The 25,154-nt window shown below is 44.8% G+C and overlaps 1 protein-coding gene across 1 annotated transcript in view; it reads right to left on the bottom strand.

Annotated features, from left to right (window-relative positions):
- Positions 1-24,851, bottom strand: part of EPHA4 (EPH receptor A4) — a 104,477-nt gene extending 79,626 nt beyond the window's left edge. The window contains exons 1-3 of the mRNA XM_030954495.1: positions 24,726-24,851; positions 23,742-23,809; positions 18,758-19,421 (exon numbers count right to left, since the gene is read on the bottom strand). Coding sequence (XP_030810355.1) covers positions 18,758-19,421; positions 23,742-23,809; positions 24,726-24,816 — 823 coding nt within the window. The 5' untranslated portion in view covers positions 24,817-24,851. The remainder of the gene's footprint in view (positions 1-18,757; positions 19,422-23,741; positions 23,810-24,725) is intronic.
- Between the last annotated feature and the right edge of the window lie 303 nt (positions 24,852-25,154).

Below are 25,154 nucleotides of genomic sequence, written 5' to 3'. Positions count from 1 at the left end.
ACATTCTCACTGGTATTCCCAGGAGCTCTGTACTATGGGTATTTTAAATAAACAGCAACATACATCTCAACAAATGATTTAAAAAATGTGAAGGTAATGACTTCTCATATGGCTTTACTACCGCTTGCACTTAGAAATATGTCACGTGGGTAGTTTTATCTCCCCCATTAGTTGATATTTAAGAAGTTCTGATTATTACTCACACTGTTCGGAGTGTTATATCTGTTCCTAGCAACTGAGAGAGGAAAACAAGCCAAAATAAAACACAGTGGTATTTTTGAAGCCACAATGTAATAGCCACATGGGATAAAATCCTGCCTGCATGTTTCTAAGAACTGTGGTACCATGGAGAATTAGTGATGAAAGAGCTGGTGGAAGTTTGTGATAAAGACATCTACCTCTCATAAGCTACAAGTAAACTAAACAAAAATTAACAAGCTCCATAAAGCAATTAAAATCCAAAGTGTAAAGTAGATGTAATGACTCAACAGCCTGATCACTGCTCTCATAAAACCGCCCTCATAATGCATGGCCTGAGTCTCCTCACCCTGATATCACCATAAAATTAAACAGCAAATTGAAATTCTCATCCCCTGTCAGTGGGGTTTCACAGATAGAAAAGTTGTAAGGCAGGAGAAGCAGGGCCAAGGGCCATGCACAGAGAAGCCTCACAAGAAAGCAGATCTGTGCACCACAGGATGCCTGAGTTTGGCTTGCCAGAGGCCAGCTATCAGCACTGCACTCCCTGCATGCTGTGTGCTGCTCTATCAGTCCCACCCTCCCCAGACAATTAAGTGGGCACTGTCACTCATCCTAGAGGCAAAGCACATCCCTCCTGGCAGTGAGAAAAAGCCTGGAATGATTCTTCAGTGGGTTAAAAAAAAAAATAAATTAAACTAACCAAGCAATTCCCACCCCAAACTGCAGAAGGGAACAAACATCATGTAAACCCCTAATTTCTGCATTTTAAACCTATCTCATTACTGGGTGGACAACCTTCCTCTTTGCATCCTGCCCTCTGCACTGCCAATAGAATACTGCTTACAACTTGATGTGATTCAGCCTTAAGAGAGCACTCTCATTCTAGACTTGCACCCAGCTGAAAAGTTTCAAACATGCTGTAAGACTCAATACAATAAAACAACTGTCCTTGGTTCCCCAGATAACAAGGCTTTTTTAGTGTTTCAAATAACCAATACACATTCCATGCATATTTAAACACATCTTTGTATTATTTCTTTATAAAGACAACTTTGGTCCTCACAAAAGAGGCTGTTCATGGTCTTAGGTAATGCAGAGTACATTAATTGGGCAATACCTCACACTTATTTTGGAATGCTAATTCGGACAGAGCCCAGCTCTCACTGCACCCACTGTCACTTGCTGACTCTTTAGAGGGGTGGCAGTGAATCAGGAACACAACAGCACATTTGTGAGGTGAATTTCAAGCATGCTTGGGCATCACAGTATGGCTTGAGCAGTGCCCCTGAACCACCAAAGCTGATGGCTTGAGATTTAACCACCCAGTTTTAGATGGTAGATGCCATCAGCAGTTTGGGATCAGCTTTTAACTTTGGATGGAGTAAGAGAGTTCAAAAATTAACTAGATAGCCCCTGCCACTATCTCTCACCAAGGCTCTGCCAGGAATGAAGCAACTCTCAGTCCCTGCTTATGCAGCTCATATCAAAGTTAACCCTCAAATTCATGACATTAAAGAATCCATGCTACATAATAATTTGGGGCACCACCTGCCTGCAGAAAATACAAGCAGCATGTTTAAGCAAATGGAACAGCCCATGAAGCACAAACCTCCCCAGCTTGGGATGGAGCCGAGGAGCTCCAAGCAATGAGGATTTGCATAGATGCCACTGCACCCCTCCCTCCTGAAGCCATTCCTGAGGCTGTGCCCTGAGGAAGGCTGAGGAGGGAAAGTGGAGCCTGGCTGGGGCACCACCCTGCAGCACAGGGAACTGGAGGCATCAGAGCGGTGCCCTCTGAAGCTGGGGATTGCTCAAGGAGCTCCAGGATGGAATGGGGCAGCCCCAGGCTGCTTCTGCAGTGAGCAGGCTGGTCCTGGCTCCCCAGGGCCACAGAGCTGCTGAGCCCTCCGTGCCTGCCCTGGGGACTGCAGGGGCTGACTCAGCAAGGCTTGGGTGCTTCGGGCTGAGAGCAGCCCGTGGGAAAGGCTTGGCTTAAAGCACCTCCAGATCTACTCTTTAGCAAAGCCTGGTCCATAGCCCCACTCCTTCCCATCAGTATTACTGCACCAGAACCAGTGTTAGTCAAACCCTTGCTATCCTCAGCAGTTTCAGTACATCAGTTTGCCACAGTTACTTTGTCCCATCAAAGCCACCAGTGACATACTGTGACTTGTAATGCTGCCTCCCTTGATGCTTCCTTAGGGCACCCTTATATGGCCTTTCCTCTTTCTCAAAATGAGACTTGGCTAAATCCATGCAAAATTAAACACAGAGGACCAGAAAGACCCTTCTTTCCTTTAAAGACTTTCCACTAAGAAGTATTTTTGGCAACTGGTGTTTTTTATGAGCTGGGTAATCACCTACAATTCTACAAAAGACCCCGTGTAGGTTTTGATTGTTTATGTGCTTCTTTCTTACACAAAAAGATGCAGTGAAACAGAGAGAAGGTCCCACAGCCAAGCCCTGCTGTGAGCACCATCCCTGCAGCTCAGGTGAGGGCTCTGGGCACTGCTCAGCTGACACATCCTTTCTCTCTGCCAGGCAAACATCACTGTTGACCCCAGCCCTTAATTTCCTGCTACTCCCTCCCTGTTGCAATGGCATTCCCAGCAAGAGCTTTAAACAACAGCCTGGGGTACAAAGAGAGTGACTAACTCTCCACATTTCCAGTCACACACGGTCATCTCCCAACAGCAACAGCACTGACAAGCCCTTCCTGCAATACCCTACTTAGCAGACTTTTTTTTTTATCTGTGGAAAGATGCTGGTAATCATATCTTAGAGCAATTAGAAACACAAATTGTTTTTGCCCTTTCTCCTGGCAGGCTCTGGCTGGCGGTGCCCTTGAAGAGCAGCCAGGACAGGTAGGGCCAGCTGCTGCAGGGAGCAGGAGGGGCTGAGCCCCGGGGCCAGAGCTCAGCTCAGCCTGCTGGGCTTAAGCAGGACTGCTCTGCAAAGCAGGGCTCAGGCACAAAGGGCTGGCCCAGGACCAGATGAAACCAAGCAAGAAAGGATGACTTTGAAATGGGGAAGAGCATCCCAGTGGCCAGGGCAGGTGACAAGCCACAATGAGAAGATGCTGCCCTCATTAGGGCTCAGTGTTTTTCAGACAAGGTTCACTGGACAGCAAAGCACCCACCTCACATGAGAAAGTGAGCTCCTGATAAAAGGTAAACAGGGGCACTCTAAACTTGTCATATTTTATTGCATTGGTATTGCACTCACCCATGAGAACACTACAATGGTCTTTATGACTCTAAGACACTTCAGAATGTTTACACTAAAATCAGCATGAGCCCTCAGCTAGAAAATACACTTCCAATTTTATTAAAAACTAGAAACCCAGTGATTTGCTCACATTCACATAATTCAAAGGAACAGGCCTTCTCTGGCACTTTCCTAAGCTCAGGAGTTTATACTAGCAAACAAAATTAGTGTTGTAGGTTGAAGCTACTCTTTGATCTGCTAAATAAATCCATAGTAAATTCAGGTTCAATTACAGTATTCAAATTTATGACATCCACAGTGCTTTGTGAAGTTAGTGACAAATGCCAGTTTCATATAGAAAACATGTATTAACATGCACAAGCCACAAAAAAAGGAAAAATCAATTGGCTCTATACAGATGTATCAAAATGTACTTTGACAGTTTTATACAGTCTTTTACATGCATTTGTCAATACCTTTGACTGCAGCTGTAGATACTGTGAACAACTCACTGTTACAAAGAAATTTTTAGTTTGATACACAGAAAAGTAAAATTTGCTTTACTGATACACCTACATGCATATTCACCAATGCAGTCATTGTTACTGCCAAAATTTCATTTGCATGCAAAATACCTCTGGTGCAAATTACCAATAACATAAGGGAGCCCATGAAATGTTAAAGACTTCAAAGGATGAGAGAAAAACTATTTGCATTTTGGGCCTGATCCAAAGCACATAAAAGTCAAGAGGAATCTTTCCATTGGCCGCAACAGATGTTCTGACTTGAGGAAGTTTTGATGCAAGTCATTGACATAACAGCAGACCAGCAGGACCACAAAATCCACCTTCTAAAGAAACCGAAAGCTAACTTTGCTAAATACTGGTTTACTGCATGGCAGTTGTCCCTCAGTTTCTCCCAGGACAATCTCTGCTGCCTCTCCTGCTGTCCACAGCGCATCTTTGTTTGATTGCACTTTCATTCAGCTTTTACACCTACACTTTTCTCTCTCTTGTTCATGGCTTTTTATTTCTTTCTTTCTTTCTCTGTAGATACATAACTTCATAATAGTGTTGTTTAATTCCACAGAAGTGACTTATGAAACAAGTATCTAGGCAGGACAATACAAAAACTGTCAAAATATGTTGTGATAGATCACTGCCTATAGAGCATCAACTGCCATCAGTCCTTGAAAAACAGCTAGTGGGTCTCATAAAAGAGGTAAGCTGCTAGCTGCTCTCATCTCTTTGGGGATAATCAGCTTAATCAATGTTGCTTCAGCAACCTCTGTTCTATTCCATCAATGTTTTAGGTGCAACTTTTCATATGGCATGAATGTCATAATGGCTCCTACTCCAGGGCAGGAAAAAACCTGCTCACAGAAAGGACAGGAAACACAGCATGGAAAATGAAAACAAGAGATTGGACTTGCAACAGTGCAAGTACCAGGTAGATAAATAATAGCATGTTTATTTACATAAACTTGAATGATTTATTCCTTTTAGGAAGAAACATTTTTCCTAGCATAACCCAAAAAAGAAATTAACTAGTAAAAAGAGCGTTTCTCTACCACAAACATTAGCAAATGCTATATCTATTCTATGTGTGTCACCAGTAAGCAAAAACAAACCCCTACAATAAAACAAAACAAACAAAACCAAAACAAAATCAACAAAACCAAAACAACCACCAAAAAGCCCAAACAAAGAAAAGTACTAGGACATAATGCACATTTTTCTGCCTCTCTATACTTCAAAATCATAAGCACTCCTCACATTTCACCGTAAAAGGTTTTATTTCTTGGTTCCTGCAGCTCAGGTAATGATATCGTAACTCAAAGCTGGTGCAAGGCTCACTATAGCTCTGACCTCGTAAACAATTTTAATATCCCTTCTCCACATCCTAACAGATATAGGACTGCACTGAGCAGACAATATCTCCTCAGCAGTTACTTGTTTATTCAACTTGTAAGTGAGCACATGTGCTGCACATTAAAACCAACCTGGATGCAAAGAGAAGGCTTCCTTTGCCAGAAGGGGAGCATCCTTCAACAGGCCGAGATACATCTGCCAAGTATCCCACAGGAGGGAATGCAAAATTAAGCCAAAATCCAGGACAGAGCCACAAAGCAAGGAGTGTAGCAGCATTTCTGCTGCGCACATCTACTCTGGGCTCTTCTGAGTGCCCAGGAGGCTCCAGAGTGAGGAGAGCAGAGCAAGGAGCCAGGCAGCAGCAGCACCTCTGCTCCTCTTTCCAGGTGAGCCAGGCAGAGCTCTTCATGGCTACTCCACCGCATCCCTGATATTCTCTATCATGACTACAGCTCAGATGCTCAGAGGGGATAGTAAGGCCAGGAAAATGAAGCTGTGAATCTCTTATGTAGGGCCATGATTCACTGGAAAACCTAGGGCTTGTCCAGGATCCCTCTGGCTCCATGAAGGACTGGAACAAACAGAGAGGGTTATCCAAGACACCTCAAGAAGGTTCTGTTTAGCTGGAAGCAGCTGGTTAAACTGGAAAGCTGAACAGCAGAGCAAGAGCTCTAGTAGCCAAGAGACCTCTTCAGACTGAAAAAGTTTCTCTTGAAGGAAAGAAGGAAGGAGACAGTACGATCAAATCTCTCTTTCTAGGTCAGACCTCAAGAGCTGCTTTTCACCTGTAAGACAGTGGTGACCCCATAACAACTGTACAAGAGCACTTTCCACAAGAGACACAGGTAGAGGTGATCCCAGTCAGCCTACTCCCAGACCCACAGAGGATAAGATGTAGCTAAACCATGCTACTGGACGGCTAACTTACTCTGAAAATCCTCAGATACTGAGATTCCCCCACATTCCTGGACAATCTGCACTGGCACTACAGATCTCAGTAATTTAATTTTTTCCCCCTTTTGTCTAGCCTAATCTTTTGGCTTTGCAATTTAAACCCATTTTTTCTTGCCCTGTTTATCAGCTCCATCTTTACAGCCAAATTCTGTGCACCTCTGGTTAAAGAATAAAGGCAAGAGACATTCCGAGATATCTTCAATTTTAAGCAATTCCAACCTTTGAACTACTAAAAGTGAACTGGACAGTAAGCCCTACCATAGGCAGAAGGGATGCCTTAGTCTCTTAAGCCTGCTTAAGAGCTACAAATCCATCAATCAAGCTCTGGACTACTTAGAAAGCCAATGCGTAGTGTTTCAATTATTTCCTTCTGGAGTAAGGCCAAAATAAGCTTGTTGATGTGAATAGGTAAAACAGAATCTATTACTTTCTGAAAAATCTCTTTGAGAAGTGCTCTCAAAAATTTATCTCCCCTTACCTTACCAGGAGGACTTATTTGCTATTGAAAACCTGCCTGTAAGCCTTATGATGCTGAACTCAGTGCAATAAACATTTGATTTTGAGAAACCACAGACAGACTGATTGAAGATATAGAAACTGGGACCTAATACAGAAAGAAGGCACATGTCAAATCAGCACTGGGCCATCTCAATAGGACCTCTATAAAGCATCAGTAATGATTTATAAACTTGAATTTATGCCATACTTGTGGCTCTTCTGAAGGTTTCTACATTAAAAAACAGAAAGAAGAAAATACCTGGCAGAGGACAGGGGCTATTTTCCAAAAATAGTAATGAGGTCTAACTTTCTATTTCATTGGCACAACTCATCCATAGCCTCACTATCTGGCTGACAACTTCCCTGGACTAAATCAATCAGAGCAGTGGCACCAAGCAGGGCCAAGTCCCCACACTGTGGAAATATTCCTTGGAAACATTAAGAGCCTTTTTCAAATTCCTGCCAACACTCTGGCAGGGGAGAGGAGGAGCTTTCATCCTTTTAATCATAAAGAGTTGTAGGTAAATTGTCAGAGTAGCACACCTCCACATACACTTAATATTTTTTTATAATGGGCAAATTCTGCCCTCTTCTATACTCTGACAACCCCTACTAGCTCTGAGTGACATAGATATAGTATTTGACCTAATTGCATTTTAAAGCCCAACTAAGGTTCTTGCACTCTAAGCTGAGACAGACAACTTTTTTCCTCCCCACAAGTCCCTGTGACACAATACTTCTGACACATTGCAAATTTCTGAAGCATTATTCCTTGCAAACAAGTATCTTCCTTGTTATTTAGCCAGGCTGAAGGGCAGTTCACTGTCATTTATGGCACAGGCACAGAAAGGAGTGAATAGCAATTACTCAGCATTTGTTAAAGGGAAGGCCTCACCTTTAATAATTGCACAGTCACATTTCTTTCCACAGGGTCAACCAGAACTCCGGAAAGGAGACTTGCTGATTGACACAAATATGTTTGTATTTCAAAGGGCAAACTACAAAGTCAAATAAAAGGCAATGTTTGCACAAGAGTTAACTTTGTCATTCGGCATTCTCAAAGAGCTCAACAATCCCACGGAAAAATGTCTCTCCTTTGCTACACTACATTTTTGACTCAAACTTTAATACAGGTGTATAGAGAGGTCAAATTAGCATTACTGCAAAAGGCTGGCTAAACACACAGCCACAATAAAGAGGAGTTAGTGGCACCCTTTAAAGAAGCAGAGGAATATAGTAGGCAGAACTTCTTCCCCCATATCCCCACGGTGAGCTGGGAGCTGCTAAAAGCTCAGCACAAGTTAGAGCAGCAGGGTCCTCTGATTGCACAAATGGACAAACCAATGCCCAACCAAACAGGAAAGAGGGTGGAGATCTCCATTTGCACGCTCTCATACCCCAATTACAAATCATCTTGAATAAAAACACTGCACAGTCACCGCCTCAGAGCAGCCTAATGGGAAGGAGATGAGATAATAAGGCCACATACTGCTCTCAGGACTGCTCCACTCCTGTTCAGACAAGGGCAGGTCCCTGCAGTGCTGGACCAGCCCACAGTGCATCTCCACCAGTCTCTGTCCCAGCCAGGGCTGCTCCTCCAAGGTGGACAAGGGCTCCTGCCCCTCTCTGGAGCCGGCCAGCCGCCCTCCTTGGCAGAGCTGTGGCCACGCTCCTTCCCCTTCTGCTGCTGTGACTGGAGGTGGATTTTGCTCTCTCTTCTCTCTCAAATTAAAGAATTTAAAGCTACAAATGGGTGCTTTCACAGTGCCCACAACCCTTTGAGCTCACTTTCCCAAGCTATTGGGTGTGTTGAATTCAAGGTTACCAAGTGCATTAATTCTGGGCACATTAAAACTGGGCACCAAGAGCACGTCTTCAAAGAGCCACTGAGAACCTTAAGGTGAACCAACTAAATGGATAAAGGATCTGCACTGGGGTAGATTCAGATGAAAAGGATGGAAACAGTCTTGCAGGTAATTAGTGATGCACCTTCAGTTATATACGCTGACTTCACCCCTTCAGCTGATTGCTTTCAACTTTCTTCCCCACGTAGAGAGGCCTTTGAACCTCAAAGCATGACAAAACTCTACATTATCAGCCACATCTGTAGGCATGTGTGCTGCACTAGCACCCATTGAAACGTCATGTCCAGCCTAAATACTTGGATCCAGTATTTTCACCTTGCATGGATTTTTGGAAGTAGTCCAAATTTGGGCCAGCCTGACAGAACAGCACCTGGGAGTAGCAGAGGGAATGGGAACGTGCCATGGGAATGACTTCAGCAACAAACCACAAAAAAAGTTCTTTCACATTAAGTGTAACTATTGCTACTCTAAGATTAAATATTACCTGGAAATTACACTCATTAACTGCAGAGTCCTTGATTAATGAGCAGGTAGAGTGCACACAGGGACCTGGTCCTGATTTCAGCTGTCTTATTAGCTCTGCCCTGGACACTACTGATCACCACAAAAATAAATGAGGACATCCAAGAACTAATTATGAGTGGACAAAATGTGTCAACCTAATAACTGTGCTAGGGTACTTCAGAGATTAAGGGAAGGCTGGCAGATGTGCAAGAAGCAAATACTGAAGCCACTAAAAAGAAACAGCAAGAGAACTCCGCTGTCTTCTGGTACCTCTGGTGAGTGAAACCGCAGGACGCCTCTCAAGAAATAGTCTCCATTTCAGAACAGCTCCAGAGCCATTTGGATTACTGCAACAATCTGTTTGTTGTTTTCACAGTGGTGGACAGAGAAGGAGCCCCTAGTGCTGCCCCACTCCCAGGGCATGGGGCTGTGTCTCCTCAAGGAACAGGCCCGCACTCTGCCAAGGCCCAGGGAGGGAGGTGAGCAGGAGTCTGGGAGAGAAAGCCAAGGGCAGAAGGGAGCAGCCCACACCAGCTCCAGAGGGTGCCCTGCAGGTGTGAGGGCTGCACACAGGCTGGGGCTCACACGGGGAAGCCAGAACCACCTTCTGCAGCTTGTTGGCAAACACAGCTGCATCTGAGCATCTCCTGCTACACTTCTCCAGCAGCCACGGCCTCCAAGCATTGCTGTGAAACAGTAGGGACTGCCCACACTCCCTCTTTTTAATTGGTGTTTACTTGTCTCTTCAAAAAGCCCAAAGAAATCTTCTACACACAGCAGCTAAGTACAACAAAACGCAAGCATCAGGAGTTCAGCCAACTTGTGCCCCACGATTGATCTCCTATTTCTCCCTCCTATTTCTCCCTCCACTTTCCTTCTAATCCTGTTTATAATTACACAATCTGTCTGATCTTCCCAAAGCTATCAATTCCCTCAAATCCATTTTCAAATCACCATCCTTGAAAGAGCCTGGGCACCAGATCAAGCAGTCTGAGCCTGACACAACCCACGCCGCTATTGACGGCTCCCCTGAAATGCCGGGGTGCAGCTGGCCAGACCCCGAGCCGGGGTTGCCAAGACCCAGCCCCAGCAGAGATCAGGAGGAGAGAAAGTATTGATCCCCTCCTTTTAACATGCTAATTTGCCCAGTGGCTGCTTAGTCATTGCCAGGCTGGACACTTCAAAAGGAAACTGTTTTCAAAGCAGCGATGTCTTTTTCAGCAGCAGAAAAACTTAAACTGAAAACAAATGAATTCAAGTCCCAAATTCACAGAAGCACTCGCAGGTATTCTTCAGCTCCCCAGACAGAGATGTTTGATGTATGGAAAGACAGACTTGTTAATTAGGGTTATTAAAATGTGGCCTGGCAAAAACCCTCTGGGATTTAAAATAAGAAAATTCACGCCCTCTAAGTGCACACTTTAATACAAAGATAGCCTGTATTTGTATCAAAAATATTCAGCCATAACCTCTGGAAGTGTTCCATTAATTCCCCCACACACGCACTTCTTAGCAAAAGAATAAAATGTATTTAAAATTAAATTCCTGTAATTCAATTTCTGTAATTCAGCATCAACACTGGAGAACATTTTGGCCTTTCTTAGCATTGATAATGGGGAGAATAAAGGCAATTGTTCATTCCCTTCAGGCCGCTGAGAACACACAGGGAAGGCCAGACAAAACCCTCGGTGTGCCAGAGACATTATTGAAGTATTTCGGGAAGCAGCAGCGTTATTGACTGACGCCTTTGCTACCAACACTCGCCCTTCAATCACGGGCTAAATACAAAGTGAGGAATGGAAAAAATGGCAGGTTTAATTAAAGATCTGGGCAAATATTGAAATATGTTACATTGCACAAGTTTTGCAGGCAGAACAGAATCAATTCAGTGTTTTGTATCAATGTTTGTGGCTTGCATCATGCTCCTAAGAAAACCTGATATGAGCTATGAAAACCAGGGGTGCTCTCCAAGCTAAGGGAGATAACGAGCTGTAGTTCTGACACACAGTGTATTACTCTGCTGGCAAAGATTGAAGAGCCAAGAACTTGAATTTCCCTTGAAATACGTCTTAATTTCCAAATGCAGGAAGAGCTGTATTCACCAAGCTCAGCGTGCTCCCTCTCCTCTGGACCCTGCCCAGGACAGCCCCAACCCACTGAGCCCAGTGCCAGCTACACCAGCAGCACCAGCTGTGCCCCTCCACACTCACATGCCGTGGCAAAGGAGGGAATTCGGGATGCTGCTGACCTCTAACCCCCGGCTGCAGGAGACAAAAAGCTGCAGAGAGAACAGGCAAATGGGGAGAACTGACTATCAGCCTGACCTTTGCTCTGGAGCAGGCAGCAGCATCACAGCAAACTCATTCACAGAAACAAGGCATGAGGAGATAACACCAGAAAATACAAGCAAAATGGAACTTGCTTCCTTGCCACTAAATTGTCAGCTTTATGGGACTTCATGCTGAACAGTATGAAAAAAAAATCCAATTTGCTTTGAAGCACATTAGTCTAACATCCTAATTATTGTTTACATTGCCATTTGCCTTCTATTAAGAATTGAATAATTACCCAGCGCTCCATAGTTTAAAAATACAAGCAAACAGGATTATCTGGGTAATTAAGACACTGTACTGCAGCTTTGTAGTGTGGCTGTACAAAGCTTTCACATATACAAGCAGAAGTAATAGGTATTGATTGCCTTAGCTCAAATGATGTTTTAAGGATGTGTAAGATGGGTCCCTCATTAGGAAAAGGTGAGCAAAAACTTTTGACAAGTGAGGAGGGGCAGAAGCTATCTGCACATTCATCTACATTCAGCCCTCACTCGGGTCTTATCACAGTCACAGACATCCTGTGTGCCTCTGGCAAAGTTATCCAGGCTTCATCCCTCCATCCTCTGCCTGCTGCACCTCGGGAGCGTCCTTCATCCTCCTCCTCCTGCCCAGGACCTGCCTTTGCCCAGGCTGCTGAACTGCTGCCTGTCCCAGCCTGAGCTGGCCCCTGGTGAATACAAAGCCTGTTTCCCAGCACACCTCTTTCAGTGGATTTGTACAGATCCACTCAACGTTAGTGAGGTTTAAACACACCCATCTAAGGGAAGTATAAAAAGCAGACCAGCAAATGGGGCTTTTTCTAGGCATCCATGATTAAATGAGCCAAAGCAAATACCAAAATACCAACTGTATAGTATAGCTTTTTTTTTTTTGTTTTTTTTTCCCCTCCAAACCTTAATAGCCCATCCATATTGTACTTTGAACAGCGTGACCTCCCTTCTGGGTGACTGTTAGGACAAAAGCAAAGTTTTTGCACGTTCCTTTGTTGTTTTAAAGAGCCTTTCCTCCATTTAATTATGCCACCAGGTTTCACACTGCGCAGTTTACTACCCCTGTGAAATTACCTTCAAGTTAAACACTAATTGGACATCCAACAAAAATGAAAACCCCCCACAACCATGTTTTTCCTTCTGGTTTCTTATAGGATGTAGCTCCAATACAATCGGGGTCCCAATTTCATAGCACTGATTTATAAAGACACAAAATGAAAACCAGTCCTTTAAAGAAATACAGTACATTCGTGCAGCATGTGTTCTAACTTATATCAATAAACCTTTCAACAAATCCATTCTGAACAAGCCTGTGTTTTGGGAGCATTTAATGAGCCTCAGCTTTATTTCAAGCCAAGGGCAATTTTAAGTAAAGTTGAAATAAAGAAAAGTTAAAAAGAAAAGAAAGCCACTAAAACCAAAAATAAAATAAAATATGGGTTCTCGTATAATCATAAGGCTTAAGAAAGCAGAACTTTTCTCACAGATTATTTTCATTCAATAAATAAAGACAGCAGAGCATTTGTGCATGTTTACTTACCCGAGTGCTGGGAGCCCCTTTTCACCACGCTATAACCATGGGCCAAGGCCAGCCCAGCAAAGGGAAGAGCACTAGCCCAGGCCTGAGCAGGTACTTGGCCCAAAGCATAGGAAATGTCAAATGTGATGCTGTTTTTTCATGCCCTAAGTGCTCACTTACAGCCCAGAGGGGAATCCCACCTCCTGAACCTCATTACCCCCCAGGTGAGGCTGCAGCTACAGGAGAGCTTGGTGACCGCTGGTGAACATCTGGAGGAGACAGAGGACACCCAAGGGCCTGCAGCCCCTCCAGGCATGGGGACTGGCTCCTCCACACCCAGCCATGGCTTTGGAGGTGGTCAGGGTGTGAGCACAGCACTGTCACACACACCAGCTGCAAGGGAGCTGCACAGGGGGTAAGAGGGACAACCAGCCATGGTCAAGACATGAGGAGCACACTGAGCAAATACCGCACTGTCTCTGAAACAAAGAGATCAAAAAAAAAAAAAATCAAACCAGAATTCATTTGCATAAAATCCAAATCTTTTGAGCTCTGCATAAACAGAAGAAGATTCTGGCTGGCGTTTCCAAAGGAAGCTCTTATCTCCTTTGTGAAATGGGGAAATGGGTGTGCTGCTTTGCATGAGGGTGTATACAAATGATGGAAATGAGGAATTTGCTGCATGCAAAAGGCAAAGGGGCCGACAGCTGCCAATCCCCATTCACAGGGAGAGCTTCCCTAGTCTCTAGCAGGAGGAAGGAGAAGGGAACCAACATGTTTGCTTCCCAGGGAGGTGAAGCAGGCTCTGAATATTCATAAAATGGCCGTTTAGTCATGGGAGTGTTAATTGTCTCTGATTCACAAAACTCTGTGACCTCACCTGCTCCCTGCAACATATGAAAAGGATGTCACATAATGGGAGGAAACCAGATAAGATATTTATCTCACAAGTTTGGGGGGCTTTTTGATGCAGTCTCAAAAGACCTTAGAGTACTGCTGAGCATTTCTTTAATCACTACTCACAAGCACAATAAAGACCAAGCTCAGTGGAGCATATTATTAGACAGATAATAACCCTTACCCAGCCAAGATCTAAATACTGAACTCATCACACACTGGATGAGTTGTCTGGAAAGTTTTGGGTTGCCTTTTTTTTTTATCCTAAAAGAACACACAAACCAGAAGATGGGCTCAAAGTGCCACAAAACACTACCCAGACCTACCATGAAATTCATTACCACCACAAAGCTCATCTGGCTTTGGTTGTGAGGATTGAGCTTTTCACCAGTAACACACAGAATAAGGACCAGATATTGCTCCCCTGTGCAACGCTAGCAGAAATCTTGTCAGAAATTCAAAAGGAAGGAATCACAGCCTTTCTCCAAGCAATACATGAAGGGACAATTGTTTGACAACTGTAACTTGACTTCAGAGGAGGCTGGGCAGGAGAAAAGCAGTAGAGCTCCTGCAATAACATTTAAATGCTGATTTTGAAATGCACCAGGTGGTACAAGAAAATCACAGAGGGAGTAACCCTTGGAAGATCTATTGAGCTACATGAGAACATAACATAACTAAATCAGCAGAGGAGAGAACCAACTAAATTTGGTTCAGACAGACTGTGTTTCAGTATCGCTCCCAGGCCCCGCCTGTAGCTTCCGTCTTCTCGGCTCCTTTTAAAACCTAACATGTTGAGTCTGTGCATTTTCTCCCCTGCCAAAAATAATCAACCTGAAAAAAAATCCTCCTGAAATCTCAAATCTGCACAGTCTTAGTCACCCTTCTGATCACCCTTTTATGCAGACAGACTGTACATCAGTGCTATTTTGACAAAAAGAGTTATCTATGACTAAAATGGGAAAGCACGCACAAATTACATTGCTTCCCCACCCTTAAAAAACCCACCATCCAAGAATCTTATCACAGAAAAACATATAATTAGACTGTACACTTCTGATGCAAACTGAACTGCTGCTTTCAATGATCACAGCCACTCTTCAAAGCCTCCAAGATTAAAAGAATCTTATCATTCAAATTATTACTTCTTAGGGATGCTCTTATCAAAGTTCGAAGGAAAATTCTAAAAACAGCAGTGATATGAAACCAGGACTGAGCCATATTTTAAATGACACTGGATTTTCTGCCAATTGGCCAATTCACAACTCAGAAAAAGCAAGTGTAGATGAAGACAAAGCTGTTGGCTCTCATAACCTTTACAATATCACAGTAAAAATCTCAACTGTCTCACATATTTATACTAAATGGCAGGTCTAAAATTGAGATTTGTAATTTCACAGCATCAAAATCATCACAGATGGCTACAGTCTATTGCTTCTTTAATCTGTCTTTTCTCCCTTCCTGCTTGTTTTCCCCCTCCTCCTTTGAGTTAGAAAGATACGTGTTTTATCATAAGGAAATCGTAACTAAATCCAAACCACATTTTATTAATGTGTAACAAAACAATTTACATAACAATGATGTCTACAAGTGAAGTTTAAAATTACTTCATGTCTCAGCTTTGCCCTAAAGCACTAATTGCCTTAGCCTTGAGATGTGCCACTATTTGGGATAGTCATCTTCCATCAACAATATTCCACATTCATATTCTCCTAAATGGATAGCCACTAACACAGAACATTTGAGAGAGAATAAACAGTAGTAAAAAAAGCAAATTGGGGTTTTTTTGGCATCTAATTCACAGCTACAAGTTCATTTGCAAGCAAAGAATCAGATCTCACCTAAAACTTTTACACATCAGAACTACTGCCACGACACACCTGTGAAGCTTCCCAAATAAATATGGATTTAGTACTTAGCTCCTTTTCCTTCCTGTCCCAGGTTTTTGCATATACACATACACACACACACTTATGGATGTTCAGAAAGACAATCATCATCAATAAAGTCAACTTTAAAAAGCAGTCAGAGAAAGGACAGCTTTTTGTCATCATATTCAAACACCTCCATACCACCAACATAAATTTTTTAAAATCCCATTTGAGGTCAGAAAGTCATTAACTCCCACTACAAGAACTTTAGATGTGAAAAGGCTTTCCATTATGCTTCCCACACACACATCAGAAATTAGGCAAAAGAATCTCAAGGAAAATGTATTATTTAAAAATTGGGAGGGCGAGTGAACTTGAAGCAGCTTGCAGGACAACCCAAGGGCCAGCTGGTCTGTCCCAGCCCTGTGTGGCAGGGAGCAGGTCCCAGGAGAGGACAAGTAGCTCCAGCACAGACTGGGCATCTCCCAACAAGTGCAAAGCCCCAGTCCACTGGCCAAACTATTCCTGCCCACTGAGCTTTTGTTAAACATTTAAGAACTTAATCAATCCTCACTCTGACCCTAGGATCACAGGGGAAGATGGATGAGGAAATGGACAACCTCTGACCTTTCCTTGTATTTGTCCTGCCACAGTCAACCTATTGAAAAACAATTGAGGTGGAACCTGCTCACCAGCTCCTGTCCCAGACCAGCGCCCTTTCACAGCCTTTCCCAAACTCAAAGTCTCTTCCCCTGCCCCCAGTCCTCTATATCAAAACCACAGGAATCCTCCTCACTTCATCCTCCTCCTCCCCTCCAAAAACCTGTCAGAGCAGAACATTAGCTAAACGATTAAGTTAAGGGTGGAAAGAAAAGGGGAAACCTCATTCAGTAGTGTCAAAGGCCAAACTGCTTTAACAGCCTCACTGGAAACTGGAGAGAAGCCGCACAGTTCTGGTGAGCTTCATGAATTCATCAGGAGGAGCTTCCCAGTTAACTGTTCTGGCTGGAAGAATGGCAAGTGTGAGAAAAGGAAACCACAAGTAACAGCTGATGAAATGGGTTTAGCGCTTTCAATTATGTGCTGGCTGGAACGCTCTCAAAATGACGAGCACAGGCCAACTTCACTCTGGAGAGCCCAAGAGACAGAACATTTCTAGCACCTTTGTCAATATGGCATCACCTGATTTCCCTTTTAATTGAGAAATGAAGAATTGGGTTTCCTGAGTCCAAACATCTGCAGATGCAGCCGAGAGCCTTTAGGTAAGCTGGCAGTCATCCCCAAGGTCTAGTCCAACACTACAAGCATGCCACTATAACCACTGCCCATCAGCAAAACCTCAAGATATTTCCCCCAAACAGCACAAGATTTGTTGGACAATTAGCTCACCACATCTGGGCTACTGACACTGAAAAGTGGATGATCTGTGTCAGTCAGAACAACCCCGTACTGACCTAATAGGCTTTGGGAGAAGGTGGAAGCATCTCTGTGCAATAAACCAATAAATGCCTCCCCACTTCACTTCCTCCTCTCACAAGCCAGGCTGGTAAGGTGTCAGGAAGCTTTGCTCAGAAGTTATTGAGCTGTGAGAGATTAACAGCATCTCCCCAGACACCAATGGCTCCCCCAGCAGCACCCAGGCAGTGCCACAGCCACACGTTCACACACTTGGTGACAAACTTTTGAGTTTCCATCTCAGAGGATGGAAAAACCAACAAGAAAAACCAGCATTTTACCCCAGACAGGATGGCCTGTCATTGTGCAGTTCATCTTTCAGTCCTCGGTAATTTCAGCCATGGCAGTTTTGTTGCCACTATGCCACATTAGGCTTCTCTCATAGAGCAAAAACTCAGGAAATTAAGGCTGAAGTTCACACATAGCAGTTCTTTGCTACCAAAATATAATTTCAATGCATAATAACGAACTTGATATTGACTGTAAATTACCGTTTAAAAGAAATCAAGCAGGACATTCAAAAGACACCATTCTCAGGGATCCATCACAAAAACAGCCAGTTACTTGCTTTGCTAACTTGTTCTCAGTCTCAAGATGATTAAAATGCTCTAGTAAAAAACATAACTGACTCCAAAGAACCTTTTCTAAAAACATGGCTCCAAATCCCTGAAGGAGCTAAGCACCTTCAATTCAGCACCCAGCAAAATTAAGCTCAATGACCTGTGCAAAAAACCATTTAAGTTTGATCTTAATTTATGCTTACATGAGCAAGACTTTCAAAGCAGAGGCTAAAGATATTTTATTTATAAACTGTCTTCTCTTCTTCTCTAACCTTCTACAGCTTCTTTATCCAGAAAAGGAAGGCAAAGAGAATATAGGTATTGAGGGTTTTTCTTTTAGGCGAATCTGTCTTTTATACAAACTTTAATCCCTAATTCTGCAGCACACAGGATAGTGTGTGTGTGTGGGAGGGTGGGGTGGAGACTTTTAGCATTTCTAAGAGTATCCTAGCACCTCTATTATTTAACTGACAATAGAGACTCTCTGAGAAATGAAAATATTTAACAAAGGCAGCAGTGTCAAATATCAAAGGGTATTTAGTGCTAAAAATTTGCGACAAGTAAAACACCAAAGATTTCCACATCCTAAAGTGGGAAAGTAATCCAGCTAAAACTCCTGTCCTGCCTCCCAGACTGATTCTTAACCTACTGCATTATCCAAAGTCAACTTTTCCAGAATTTCCCGTGTTTAACAGAGTTCCCTTGAAAGATTTATCTCTTCAAACAATGGTAGCTCAACTGCACTACTTTGCAGTCATCCACATTTTGGTGACTATCACGAGCCAAATCAAATTTAGGCGTCTGCTTGGAAATGTGTTTCACCTTCTGCCTATTACAGCAATATCATTTGTTTTGCATTATATAATTCTTAGCCTTGCCACCTGGAGCTGTTGGACTTCTTCATTAAACCCCTCTGTCCCACCACATCCCAGAGGGCTGCTAATCGCTGGCTTTAGTCCATTTACTCTCATCTCTGATTCAATTATGCATTCCACTAAGCCCTAATGAACAGTACAATATGGCTCATCCTACCTTGGCATTCTCCGTTGCGCTCCTCATAGCCAGCATTGCACAAGCAGTTGCCAATGGGCACCAGCCATTCGCCATCTGCCCCACAGTACATTTTTGGCACATCCTTCTCTTCCGAGTTGTTGACACAGGAGCCACGAACCTCCACCAGAGAGGAGGTGTCAGCCCCAGTAATGGTGTCTGGAAACTGCGCCAGGTTCCGAACTGTCAGCGGGCACTTCTTGTAGAACACGCGGACAGAGACCAAAGCAATGCAGGCACCGACGTCCTGGAAAGCCAAATAAAACCCCTTCTTGCTGAGCGGTCCCACATCCCTGATCTCTGTATTCAGCTTCATGATCCTGTCACCAATGTCCACCTGGGTGAAGCTCTCATCAGCAGCAATGGTGTCGATCTTGGCAAACTGGCTCTCGCGAATAAAACGCTCTTTATCGTTGTTTGATTCGTAGTAATAAAGGTTGAAAGTCTCCTTGCAAGTTCCCATGACACCTGGCAGGCTGTTGCAGTCTCTGAGCGTGAACTTGATTTCAATATAAACCCTCTGAGCCCCCTCTCGGGGAATCCAATCAGTTCGTAACCAATTATTCTGACTGGGCTCCATCACGTTGCAGACTTGGTAGGTGCGGATAGGAGTGTTCTTCTCATCCATGATGCTCACTTCCTCCCACTGCAGGGAGGAAAAGGGAGAGAAAAACACATCAGTGTTAAAAGGAACAACAGAGCTTCACAACAAACAAGAGGCACTTGTTCCATTATGGGGAAACAAACAAACAGACCAAAAAACAGCCCAGCAGACCAAGCCATAGCCAGGACTTCAACTACTTGGACATTAAAGGAAGCATCTGTTCAGGAGAAACAAATTCCAAATCCCTCACGCCTCGAGGAGCAAGCATGTGCTTTAAGGGCCCTCTGAACCAATCCAAGAATGCCACCTCAACTGACTAGGTTTATTTGCAGTACAGTTCAGTCTACAGACCACTGCCTGGAGCAGAGCTACACACAGAACTTCACAGACCCACAGAGCAGCACTGCCCTGCTGTGTTTTCTCTGTAGCAGATACCTCATAGACCCTGCCTTGCTCCTGGAAATATCCAGCAGGTGACACAGTGCAACTTAGTCACACTGAGAGGGTGACATCCACATTTCAGGCATCACTACCACTTATTTTCAAAACTCTCAAGCCACTCTCTTATTATTTCTCTAAGCTGCCAACCACTTTCCCCAGCTACCAATGTCCCAGACAGACTCAGTAAATTCTGCTTTGGAGCTGGGCAGAAATAGCTGTCTACAAAGAACTTGGGTAGCACTTATAGAAGGAAAAACAGGTAAAAAGACAATATCATCAGTCCACCAGCAACATCACCATAACTTTGTTATCCAAATAGAGTTTCTTACTAGTGGGAAGGCAAAAAAAGAAGAAATACTACATGTATTTCTTCTGGAGGAAATGTCAGAGAACAGCTAAATCCATACTATCAAAATCCCAAAAGGGTTAGCAGAGAGGGAAAGTGCTGAAAGATCAGAATAGCAGCATTCTTCAGAATTGTTACACCCCTCAGATCAAGTTCAGGCATCTTCAGAAGTGCCAACCAGGCAACATGATTATGAAACAACAACAACATGTGTAATCCAAGGTGGGTATGGAAGGAGGAGATACAGGAGTTCAGCATAAAGAATTCAGAAAAGGAAAGCACATACTCAACAGTTCAGAAAAAAATTGGTCAAAGTATTATCAGACACAGAAGAAAGTTTATCACAGTGCTCTACTGGCAGGGAGAGAAGGGAAAGTAAGGGCATTAGGAAAAGAAATCTCTCCAGGAAATAAAACCAGCAGAACCATAGCACTTCAATCTATATCATTCAATTTATCCTTCCCTATAACAATATTAGATAATGATATGCTGACTAGGTTTGTGAGCAATACAATGAAGCATATAAAATTATCCTTAGAAAACAGTAATAACTTTAAAGAGACTTCTCAGAAGTGCTTTTCAAAACTATTGAAGCCATAGCTTTGATAAACAGAAGCCTTCTTAAGATGAAGGGGCTTCTTGTATAATATCCTGCATTCTTCTCACAAGGATTGCTCTTATGCAAGTGATTTTTACTTAAAAAGCTTCCAGCTTAGCTGAATCCGTTTATAGAATGACAGCAGTTAGCACCATGAGTCACTAGGAGCAGAAAGAATAATATTTTATTTGCTGCCTAGAGATAACTGCAAATTAAAATGAAGGAGGGGGGAAATCAATACTCAGCATGTCACTCCTTTCCAGAGAAAGGGAAGAAATAAATCTTAAAAAGCCATCTATCAATGTAAAGTGTAACATGTTGTTAGTAAGAAGACAGACTTGTTTAATTTAGAGCACCACAGAGCTAGTGCACTGTTACAATGTTGTCTTTATGATCCATCACTTTCCATTCTGCTTATCTTCAGATCGCCTATGCTACCAATATTGTGTGTGGTACAAGAGAAAGGAAAAAGCAGAGGGAAATAATACTTGTTGATGGGATTTCCTTTAGTGCATTTACACAATGGAGGATGCTGCTGGAGGATTCAATAGCGAGACCGCTGAGGTCACAGACACAGCAACGGAATTCAGCAAGTTTTTGGATCCTGTTCTCAACACACCCATCTGCTGACCAACACACAAATGTACAGAGATGGGCTTCTCATTCCATTAGCACACAAATACGAAACTAACCCAAGTGCATCTTTCTGACAGAGCTGAAAATAACGACAGCCCAAAACGTCCAGCCCAAAATGTAAATGACTTGTGACTCTAAGTATGTGGTCAGCTGTAACTTTTTGCTTTCAAGCTGAAATTAAATTTTATAATTCAGCTCTTCCCACAGTTTAATGATGCAGATTAAAACATTCTGGGCACAAAACCTGCTTTTCAACTGTGAAATGCAAGAGTAAAATAATTAATTACATTTATAATGTAATTCATTAATTCCTATGGGGCTACTATATAGCTAGTCACTGCTAAACGACTAAATCTTTATCTCCAGCCCTTCTTGTCCACACAGCCCTCACACCCCAGGAACAGTGTGGTTCAGATCTAGAAAAATACCTTTTTTAACAGACAATAAAGTATACACAGTTAAAGAAAAACACTAAAGGACAAATTCTTCCCAGGAAGAAAAAGGAGTTTCTGCTGCTTGAAATAAATCTGCAGCATATGAAGTAAAGTAAATGCTTTCCAAGCACTGTATCTCAGAAACAGACCATGTACTCTTAAATTTTTCACTACAGGCTTAAAAATAGAACACACATATGTAGGTTTAGTGAAACAAGTCACGTCCACAATAAGAGCACACATTTCTCCTTCTCAAGCTTGCACGGCGCTTTCAGAAAAAGCATGTGGAGAAGGGGGGAATCCAACAGCCATTAATAATACACAGCTGTCCTCTGATCATTGATTCCACTGCTGACTTATTAAAACTTGTATTTTAGGTTCTGTTTGCATACACAGCGTAGATATCCCTTGGAGAGGCGTCCGAAAGACCCCGTCTCGTTAAGCGACATTTCCAGCGTGTGGGATGAACAGGGAAGCCCGACTCTGCCTGAGATAGAGCTGTACCTCTCCACGCTGTCAAAAGATGAGGGCAATTGCCTGCAATCAGCGCTGATTGTGCACTGTGGGTGCTGCCAGAGGCCTGCCAATCACATCCCCACTCTCTGAAAAAGCGAGTTTCGGGGACAGCACAGCGTGCTCAGGCGGAGCACAAGCCAGGACTGTAGTCAAGTTCACCCAGAACAACAATGGGGGAGCAAAACAATCCCCCATTCTCCCGTGTTATGGTTATTCAGAGCTTATGCATAATGCATCAGCAGCCAACGCAGCCTCGGATTCCTTCCGCTCACTGCTGTTTCCTTAGCTCTGCTTCTTCTAATTACGAGCGGGAACGCACACACAAAAAAAAGTAAATTTGTAGGTTCCTGAAGAATCCAGTGCTTTGTTGTGCACAGGTCCTGATCTTTCAGCATTTTCCTTTTTCAAACACTTTGACTTAGTTACTTCTGCTTAAGGATTCCAGGCTGCTTTTACTCCTTTAATATTAAAAGGATTTGGGATTTTTTTTTTTTACATTAGTGTTTAGTGCACATTGCTGGCATTTTTGTTTAAATTGTTCATATGAAGAAAGAAAAAGCCTTTCTAATTGCTTATTAAAAGAAAGTCCCATGAAGTACAGTCTCCTCCAGATCCCAGCAATTCCAGAGTCCATCATTCGAAGGAGTGTCCCAGAGAGGCACTGGGCACCCTGGAGATTGGGGCACAGATGAGGGAGTAGCAAGGAGCATCCAATAATATAAAGCTAAACCAAAAATTAAAGTTCTCTTAGCAAAGGGACTCTAAGCCCAGTAATGAACCTCTTAACATCATCAGATCAGCACTGGGCAGTGCATTCAAGCAGCCTTGTGTTCAATAAGATAATTGTAAAAGTACATAAAAAGAAACTCCAAGGAATCACAGTCCAGCACTGGGTGCTGCAGTTTATCTGTTCAGAAACCAAAACACGCGATGTTTACACCCTGAAACAGGACAACTGTCCCATCACAACAAAAGGTCTATCATGTATATTGATCCCTACTCCTTCATCCAGAAATAGAACAGCAATTGCCCTGAACATCTCCCAGCCAAGACAGTCCACAGATAAAATAATAGCAGTCAAGAATGCCAATTCAGTCGGCAGATCACATTTCTTGTTGGTATTTCAGTTTTAAATAGCCATCTAAGCCCATGCCTCAACCAATCTCTTAATTCTGAAACCTCTTTTCTGCCCTTTTGGTTTCCACTTATTCCATGACAGAACTATCCAAAGGGAGTATAGAGTTTCTCCAACAAAGAGTAATTCACTTGGTAAGCCAGGGAAGAAATCTGACCTCCTCACCACAATCAACAATAATCGAGCCATTAGGACTCTCTGAAAGTTACTAATCACCCCCTTTACCCTTTTGATCAGATAGCGGTTTAAAACTTACCCCTCCTTCCAGGGGACTTGCTATCCACCCCAGTTCTCCCTGAACTGATCTGGAATCCAGCAAGGTAACTGCAGAAAGGTACAAATAAAAGAGATTAAATTCCAGCTGCCAAAAGGCAATACTAAAATAAATGGTTTACCTGAACGTTTCCATATGTGCGGAGCACACCGCATCCACCTTCCACTTGAAACGAAATGTTATTTCCGAACGCATCAATATCAGAAACACTTCGAAACTCTCACTGAGGAAAAGCATGTTGGTTTCCCAGCGCACTGGAGCCGCTCAGGGGCGCGGCGGAGTCCCGGCACACCTGCGGGAGACACCGGAGCGCCTCTCGGAGCGCTCCCCGCCGCCGGGCACCGCACCTCCCGCCGGCAGGACAGCGCGCCCGCAGCCAGCGAAGGGCTCAAAGCGGGTACATTCCGAGACACCCCGGGAGCACGGCTGGGCACCGAGAGACCGGGCAGGGGCTCCCGGGGGGGCCGGCGCCGCACGCCCACAGCGCGGGACTGCCGCAGGCTTGTCCCGCGGAGCCGCCTCCGGACCGTCCCGCAGAACGGGCTGAACCGGGGCCCCGGGGAACGGCGCGGAGCCGCCGAGCGCTCCCGGGAGAACCGGTTCCATGAGCCGCCCTCCGATCCGGGGCCGCCCCGGCGCGGCTGGCGGGAGCGCTGAGCCTCGGCGGCCCGGCCCGGCCGGGGCAGCGGCGGCGCGGGGGACGCGCGGGGCAGGCGGCGGCCGCTCCGCCCCGCGACACCTGTGCCGGCACCGCGGGCAGCCCCGGCAGCGCCGCTCGGACAGGTCCGCGCCCGCCGGACGGGCAGCGAGTGGCTGGGGCAGCGCGGGGCAAGCGCCGTCCCGGCGGCGAGCGGAGCGGCGAGGCGGGGAGGGGACGGGACAGCACCGCTGCCCGCCCGGGGACACCGAACTTCGCCCCCGACGCCCCGCCGGAGAACGCGCAGCCCGGCCGCCGGCAAGGCTCACCTTCGTTGGCGGGATAGACCCGAGAGCCGGTGACGGCGCCGCAGACGCCGACGAGGAGCGGGAGGAGGGCGCAGATCGGGACCCCGGCCATGCCGCCGCCGCCGCGCTCCGGCCGCGCTATCCCAGCGGAATAACTGCCTACATGGGGCGCGCGGCGCGCGCTAGACAGTGCCAAGGGGGCGGGGCCGGCCCGTCCGTCAGGCGCCGCCGCCAATCGCCACCCGCTCCGCGCCGCGCGCCCCGCCCCGTCCGCCCCGCGGGAGCCGGGCCGGGCGCTGCGGGGCGCTCCGGCGGGGCCGTGAGGGGAGCGCTGCCCCGGGCGGCGGCGGCAGCGAGCGGCAGCGGCCGGTGAGCGCTCCGCGGGGCTCTGCGACCTTAACAGTGTCCGAACTCCGAAGATGACGGAAAAGGCGAAAAGACAAAGTTAGA

The sequence above is a fragment of the Camarhynchus parvulus genome, chromosome 9 (assembly GCF_901933205.1).
Source record: "Camarhynchus parvulus chromosome 9, STF_HiC, whole genome shotgun sequence".
NCBI lineage: Eukaryota > Metazoa > Chordata > Aves > Passeriformes > Thraupidae > Camarhynchus > Camarhynchus parvulus.
This window is presented reverse-complemented; position numbering and strand designations above follow the sequence as displayed.